The sequence below is a fragment of the Lactuca saligna genome, chromosome 6 (assembly GCF_052625555.1).
Source record: "Lactuca saligna cultivar CGN05327 chromosome 6, ASM5262555v1, whole genome shotgun sequence".
Lineage (NCBI taxonomy): Eukaryota > Viridiplantae > Streptophyta > Magnoliopsida > Asterales > Asteraceae > Lactuca > Lactuca saligna.
In genome coordinates this window covers 170,987,617-170,996,565 of record NC_136422.1, presented here as the reverse complement: position 1 = coordinate 170,996,565, position 8,949 = coordinate 170,987,617, and the positions used below count along the sequence as shown (strand labels likewise).

The 8,949-nt window shown below is 31.7% G+C and overlaps 1 protein-coding gene across 1 annotated transcript; it reads left to right on the top strand.

The window, feature by feature from the left end:
- Window positions 1-7,007: 7,007 nt before the first annotated feature.
- On the top strand, window positions 7,008-8,015 carry LOC145003128 (uncharacterized). Its single transcript, XM_078962268.1, has one exon. The coding sequence runs from the start codon at window positions 7,008-7,010 to the stop codon at window positions 8,013-8,015; it is 1,008 nt and encodes a 335-aa protein (XP_078818394.1).
- The last annotated feature ends 934 nt before the right edge of the window (window positions 8,016-8,949 follow it).

Sequence of the window (8,949 nt, the reverse complement as noted above, 5' to 3'; positions counted from 1 at the left end):
CTGACTCATCGAGTTGTTCATCAACTCGCCGAGTTTCATGACGATCTTCATCGGACTCGCCGAGTTGTTCATCCAACTCGTCGAGTTCATGACTTTCTTCATCGGACTCGCCGAGTTGTTCATCTAACTCGTCGAGTTTCACAGCTTCCTTCATCAGTATCGTCGAGTCATCCTTGTGACTCGCCGAGTCTGTTCAGTCTTTTTCCACACAAACTTATTCTGAGCTATGCAGTTGCTCCAATTCATAGATCTAGGCTTATATGGCATACTTATTACGTAAAGTCACAAACTTTACGTACATGCATTACATTTAAGGCTTTAAATGCCAAGTCTAAGCTCTTAATGGGGCTTCATGCCCAAGAGGGACCTCATACATGATCAATTCTGAGACTTTATGTTTCTAGAGCTTAGAAAGGGTTCAGATATGAAGTTATAACTTCAGATCTAACTCATTGTTCAACTTATCAACCTTTAAGGTCCATAGAAAACCCTAGAACTTCATAAAAAGGAAAACTCATAGTAGAGATGGTAATTTAGGATACCTCTGGAAGATGACAACTAAAAATAGTGCTGATTTCCCCACCTTACTTGCTCCAACCTCCTCTTCCTTCAAGCCTTCTCCTTCAAAATCTTAAAATCAAGCTTCACACACTCAACAAAGCACACACACTCGAATCATGGACTCTCTAAGACTGTAAAGAAACCTAAGGGAGGCTAAGGCTCCTTTAAATAGGGACACAAACCCCGGGAATTAGGGTTTCACTTGCCAGCTCCTACTCGCTGAGTCCCACTAGTGGACTCGCCGAGTCAGTGACTTAATTTGCGATCCTATCCCGCTGCTAATCGATGATTACGGTAACCGACTTGTCGAGTAGGGCCAAAACCAAGAAACTATAATTGAACAATACCTGAGGATCGGGACGGTACAGAAAAGAACAATGATATTTTATGCTATAGTTACCTATCCTTACACACATTAGATGATAACAAAGAACTAAATAATTTACAAAATTATTAAATTTATGAATTGAGGGGCCATTTATAATTCATTAGTTGAATATAGTTTTTTTTTTTTTTTTTCCGAATCAGTGAATTATGTTCCTGCTAAAAAACCATAAGCATCAGGATGATATTGTCAGCCTTCTTGGAGGAATAATTCAGGTTTGATAGTTTGACCGAAAGTAGTACTTGACTACATTTTGTTTTGTGAAATCTTGGCCTTTGTAAATTCGTTTGGCCAAGAAAATTTTAATATCAACAGTAGTGACTTTCAAAGGATTAGGTTGTTTCATTTGTTGTTATTCATCATTATATTTGTATTTAACAACTATCAAGATTTTATGCAAAAATAACAACTAAGTTCTCTTTCAAAAAATAATAACAACTAAGTTCTATAACTATTTGGATGCAATAGGAACAAAATTTAGAGGTTATTAACCACAATCTTTGCTGGAATCACCACATATTTTTTAGGGTAAAAGAAAGATTAGGTTGTTGGGTCAACAAGAATAGGATTATTGTTCAACATCATGCTTCCATTTTCTTAAAAATTACCCAGTTATAGCATTACTCAACCAATTTTTTCCTAATTAAGACATTGTACTTTGAAACTCTATGATTTTAAATGATATATTTTTATTTGTTACATTTTCTATATTTAGGTGGTAAATACAGTAAATAACAATTTAGTTTGAATTTAAACATTTTTGTTTTTGTTTTTTTGTAATTTGTTTTGAATGTTTTAACCAAATGATTATTTATTTTTTTGTAACATATGGTTGTTTTGAGTGCTTCCAAATTATAGAAAAGGCTCAGGAGCCTATGGTTATTTGTTGGAGCCATGGTGGGTTGGCATGTTTATTAGTAAGCTTTGTCATTTCTTTTATCCTTAGATCGATATATTGGTATGATTCTTTTGCTTCTTTATATTATTTACCTAAAACATAAATAAACTTCTTGTAGATACAATTTAAGTGATTAGCATAAAAAAATATAGTTAATTATTAAGGGATTGGAAAAGTTTGAGCAGGATTTAGCTGCATATGCAAATGATTTCCCTGAAGTCTTAAAGGTAAGTAGATAAGACTTCTTACATAATTTCTTTTAATTTTTATAATTTTAGCTATAATAAATGCAATTGTTAGAAACTTAATGACCTCATCAAAAACATTGCTTAATAAGAAGTGACATTTGTAACAAATGTGTACTCTATGGTGGTAATAGCAAGTAAGAGCCCTTTTAGTTAAAGCACATATTTTATAATTGGTGCTATATAATAATATTTTGTCTTCATAAAGTGTAACTCATTATTTATTAGGAAAATGACTTGATATGGTAAGATACTTTTTGAAATGTACACATTTAGTTCTTATTCTTTTTTTCTTGTAAAATAAACCCTTATACTTTATTTTTTGTAACAATGCAATCCTTGTGACCGGCTATACCCGATATACCGGTCATATACGAATTTTCTTTTAGGGAAAATGACTTGATAGGGTAATATACTTTTTGAATTGTACACATTTAATCCTTATTCTTTTTTTTTTGAAAAATAAACCCTTATACTTTATTAATATGTACACATTAGGTCATTTTCACCGGATTCTACAGGTTTTGCTGATGTGGAAGCACAAGTGGCACTAAATATCAATTAATTAGCTTAGTCACCGGAGGTGGGTGATCCTCCAGCAACAAGAAAAGGGTGTTGACCCTTCTCTTTCTCATCTCTCTTCTTTCCGGTCGAACAACAACAGCCAAACACCCTTTACCTCTTGTGTTTCTCTGATCTGTCTCTCTTTGCCTCCATCTTTGAGATATGTTGCCAGAAAAAGAAGAAAGAATCGATGAGGGGGATACCAGAGCAGCTCCTCGCCGCCAACTACCGTCTATACTTCCTCCTGCCTCCCCCTTCGACCTTGTTATTTTTGCCATCATTCCTCCTTGCTACCAGTGATGTGTAGCAACACATAAAGGAGTCATCGGAGATCGGGGTTCTCCCTCTTTTTCATGATGAATAAAAGTTGGAAAAATCTCGTTGTGGATATGTGGATGCCACCTAGGTATTTTATTTTAACAAAATAAAAGAAAGGGAAAATGATTTGTTATGATAAGATACTTTTTGAAATGTACACATTTAGTCCTTATTCTTTTTATTTTTTGTAAAATAAACTATTCCACGTCAGCAAAACCTGTAGAATCCGGTGAAAATGACCTAATGTGTACATATTAATAAAGTATAAGGGTTTATTTTACAAAAAAAAGAATAAAGAGTAAATATGTATATTTCAAAAAGTATCTTACCCTTATTATCCCTTATTTATTTATTTATTTTAAGATAACAATGCTCAATGAGTTGGAAATAGTTCATTGCCCTTTTCAATAAGGTAATATATTAATAATATATTTATTGTGAAAATAAAAATATGATAAGAAAATGGTAAGGTTCTTCTGAACGTTTTTGCTTGATGAAAAATATAAAATATGATAAAAAAAATGGTAACTTGCTTTTAAAAGTTTTTATCACGTGAAATCTTTTTTTATGGCGAACCTCATATTTGCATCCCACATCTCTCGCCGACCTAACATCAAGTGCAATTGAGCTAATGGACTGGTTACTTGAGCAGTAGTTCATAAATATATTGTGGTTTTTTGTTTATTTTGTTTAATCTTTCTGACACTTGTATTCTATGTGTTCCAGTCATATATGTTTTTATTAAACTGTCATGTCTGCTGCAGCTTTCCTCAACCAAAAATGCTTGGTTAGCTCAATCTGTCATATAACTTATTTAAATGATTGAATTTGTGTTATAACATGATACATGGGTCATTAAATGATGTAATTGTTTGATTATCGTAGATGCCTATAAGAGATATGGTGGGATGGGGACATTGTTAGTTATAAATTTTGAGCTTTTTATGTAGTTAATCGTCTACTCTTGAGTCTTAATAAAAGCTCTAAATTTAAGATTGAATTTGATGTTGCAATATGCAGGTTTCTGCTCAGTCTGCTAGCGAGTTTGGCAAGTTAGTTGTTGACTCGGTTACAAAAGAACTTTTTCATTATATAGAGAAACCCGGAACTTTTGTAAGAATACTTTTATAAAAACCAATTATTGTTATAAAGTTTGGTTTCTTATAAGGTTACTCAATTGTGTTTATGTTGGACACATGGTTGCAGAAATCGCTAATTGGCCTCTAATCGGTGGACTAGCGATTAGGGATTAACCGGTTAGGCGGGGATTAATCGGGGATCATTAACTATTAAGAAAATTATTCAAAAATTTATAAATCTAACTTTAATCCTTCAAAATAAGTAATTAATCGGCGATTAGATCCGATTAGGTCCGACTTTGACCTGCATTGACCAAACCCGATTAGGTCTGATTAATTCCGATTAATTTCGACATTGACTTGCATTGACCAAACCCGATTATAGTAACCGATTAACAATAAATCTCATCGGTAGAGGTCCGATTAACGATTAATCAGCCGATTAGGCCGATTTCTGCAACACTGGTTGGACATAAAGGTATTATATATTTTTGCTCAAAATAAAGGTTCAAGATTATATTAAAGTCAAGAACATTATTAGTATCACTTTGAATTTATTTAGAACTATATCACATTTACTTTGGAAAATTTACCCAATATTAATAATGTTATCTAAATGCAAAGAAATTTTCTCTTCTATAGTATAGTTAATTTTTAAAATATAACGTCCTATAAGAAAGTAAATTTGAAAATATAATGGTATAGATGGTATATTTCTAATAATATAATAAAATAATAAACTTTTTTTAAAGTAGAATACTATAATAAACAAAATAGTAAAAGTATGTTGCTATTTCTCAACTTTTTCCCATTGCAGCACAACTCCACACTCTATTATGCTATAATATCCTTCCGATGGCAACAACGTCAGATCTTGTATATATGCTTCATGCCTTTTTTTTTTGTTCTTAAAATAATGCTAATATTATATACGCTTTTAAAATCTATATAAATTGAATTTCTCATAAAGGACAACTAGTAAATATTTTGTTAGATTGTATCAAGATATATTATCACCATTTGCTGGAAAGAAGCAATTATATACTTATGAGACAATGGATTTGTGGGAACAGATTAAGTACACCGTCTTTTTTGGTATGATGGAATTAAGTAAGGAATGAAATTGTTAATGGATCATTCCGATCTTCTCATGTTCATTACAAAAGTCAAAAGCTAAGTACATTGCTATTTTGTGACTTTTTAATGTTTGTTATATTGTCAAATCTATAAAGAGGCATCATTATCTATTTCAAATTTTACAAAACCGATTTGTCTTCTTTATCTTACATCGTTCAATCGAAACAGCCCCATCCAAAGTTGTGTGAACGACACGACGGGCCTTCCTCTAGTTAATATAATTACCTATTATTTAAAAAAAAATTATATATTCGCTATAAATAGTGATTCAGTGTAGTGATATATGAAGCGGTTTGTGATAAACCGAAAACCAAACCATTTGCATTCAGATGTTTATGTTTCATGTTTCATGCATGAATTATTATAAAGTTTAATAGCGTTTTTTTTTTTTTTTTTTTTTTGCCAAAAAAGGTTTATTGAACATTTATAAAAATATCAAATCAACATGTGAATCTAGAGTTTAATGTTGGTTTTTTAACAATTCAACAAGTTTTATGATATAATAATAAAAAAAGAAAGTTAAATGATATTTTTTTACCATCCTTACAATACTTTTAGCTTTCTAAGTAATTTTTAATTTCTCAAAATGAATATATTGTAGAGGTCTAAAAACCCCAATAAAAATTTATATGAATTATTTTAGATATTAGAGTTATCTGAATTATTAAATTTATTGTAAATCACAAGTTCGCAATGCCTCCATTTGTAATTCGATCTCTACTTTTACCATTTGCGTGATAACCTTTTCTTTTTTGTTTTTTCGCAACCTATATTTCCATGATAATTCTAGTTTAATAAAAAGATCTTATGTTGTTAAGCTATTACACATATGTTTACATCAAGAATGGATTATTTTCACATCTAATTGTATAGATGTGAATAGTATGAAAAAGGCAGAAGCCAAACATGTGAAACTCATTAAAACTTGTAAAAGTGAACTAAGATTTTTAAAGTGGTAGAATCGTAAAATTGTTAAGTATGAATGAGTGGGTCACGTTTTAGCTAGAAAAAAATTTATATTTTCTAAAAGGAACAAACGTACGTGCACACATAATTGAACATTTGTTATCACTCCATTTATGTCCCCTCAAAAGTATGTATAGAAGATAATATCTCTCTTTTATTCATGGCTACTCAAAAGGCTTTTGAATGGGTCAGTGGATATAGTTCACATTTCGTTTCATTAAATAATATTGTAAAACAAGAATCTTATAAAATTCATACAAAATATTAAAACAAAGATGGTTCATTACTTCTATAGACACCTATCTCGATGGTCTGTAATTTTTGTATTGTAAGTTTTCTAAAATTTCGAATTCTACCGGATCGTATATATATATATATATATATATATATATATATATATATATATATATATATATATATATATATATATATATATATATATATATATATATATATATATATATATATATATATATATATATATATATATATATATACATACATGTTTTTGAAATAGCATTGTTTCTTTTATAGAAATACTGATGTCATTCGATTAAGGCTGCACGGTGTGGTTGCGGTTTGGGACTGCGGTTCGTGCCACCTGGACCACGAACACCGCAGTCTTGTGCGGTTTTGACCGCAGTGCGGTCCTTTAGTGTCACGTTTTGTGATTGGTGGATGGAATGATTGAGCGGTTGTTGGGTAATTAATTTTTAATTTTTAATTTTTTTTTTAATTATTTTTTTTTTTACTTTTTCTTTTCTATGTATATACATATCAACTTCATTTGTTTTTCACAACAAAATCTCTTCGCTCTCTCAAAATTTTAAAAAAAAATCACCACTCTCTCAAAAATGTCATATTCTTCATCTTCTGAAGAAATTCAGACTATTTTTGATACCGCTATTACGTGTTTTCAAATGGCGGAACAAACATACAACGTTGTATGTAACAACGCAGCTGCAAGTTCTCAACGGAGAACACGAATATATATTTGCAGAAATCGTGAAAAAACCAACCAACGTTTGGTGCAAGACTATTTTGTAGAGAATGCCACTTATCAATGGTATTATTTTCGTAGGCGCTTCAGAATGCTTAAAGTTTTATTTGAACGTATAGTTGAAGATGTAACGAGGGAGTGCAGTTTTTTCCAACAACGCTACGATGCTAAAGGTACACCCAGTTTCATTGCCTTACAAAAATGCACGACTGCACTTCGTCAGTTAGCATTTGGCATTACGCCTGATGCGTTCGACGAAAGTTTTAGGATGTCTGCTAGGATCGCAAGAGATAGTCTCCATTTTTTTTGCAAAACTGTGATTCAGTTTTATGGTCCAAAATATTTACGTAAGCCTACACATAATGACATCCTGCAATTGCAAGTTCATCATGCTAGTGTGCATGGGTTTCCTGGAATGCTAGGAAACTTAGATTGTCTCCATTGGGCATGGGAAAATTGCCCTACAGCATATCATGGACAATTTACCCGAGGTGATCATGGTCACCCAACGGTCATAATTGAAGCAGTTGCATCACAAGATATGTGGATTTGGCATGCTTTTTTTGGTTCTCCTGGTTCGATTAACGACATCAACGTTCTTAATCGTTTACCAATATTTAACAACATATACGATGGATCCACACCATATTCTTTTTTTCAAGTGTGTGGAACGACATATAAGTATGGTTATTATCTAGTCGATGTAATCTATCCTGAGTATGTTGTGTTTGTTAAATCGTTTACAGCTCCATATGGTTCTATACGAAAGAAATTCAAGAGAGCTCAAGAAAGAGCTAGGAAGGATATTGAGCATGCTTTTGGAGCTCTAAAGAAACAGTGGTTCATATTGAAAAAAAACTAGCAGCTTATTTAGGCGAGGAAAAACTTCAAGAAATCACGTATACATGTCTTGTATTACATAATATGATTATTGAAGACGAAGGAAGAGTGATATGTGCGTTTGACGAGGAAGAAACCATACTAAAGACACAACCAATAAAAATTGGTGGCGAAGAGTATATAAACACCAAAGCATAGATACGTTGCACTAAAACATTTCACAATCTTTGCAATGACTTGGTGGAACACATTGAAGGGGTTCAAAGTATTAACCTTAATTTGGATCCACCGGATGACCCCGAAGACGGTTCTCGGAGAACGACTTTATGTAGTTAGCTTTAGTTATTTTATTCGATGGCACTGAAAGGCCTGTTATCGTACTCTTTCGTATTGTGTTTTTTAAGTTTCTAGGATTATTTAAATGTCATGTGTGTGGTTTTCGTGTGTTTTTTTGGGTAATGCAATGTAATGTTTTTTTTTTTTTTTTTTTTTTTTTTTTTTTAATTTTTAATTTTCAAGTAATGAAAAATTATGTTTTATTATTAAAGTAGAAGTTTTATTAAATTAAAATAGTTAAAAAAAAAGAAGTTTTATTAAATTAAAATAGTTAAAAAAAAAATGTGTGGCACCACTCCCTTGGTGTGGCAAGAAACCACACTTGAGTGGTAAAAAATGACATGACGCTTATATGGCGGGGGAGGGAGTGCGGTTTCGGTGGCACCACATCCTCCAGCCTAAGGAAAAGATGTTTTAAAGTTGACCTAAAGTAGTAGTGATTATTGTTAAAAATGTCATTGATGATGCAACTTAAAACATAATTGAGCGATACGATATGAAGTCGATTTGTATGCCAATAAAATTTATACTGGGACGTCTGTTATATACATGTTGCTTATAACAAATTTCGTTCATTACTATTGGATGCTTATCCCACAAAAAAGTTTTTGAAATAGTTT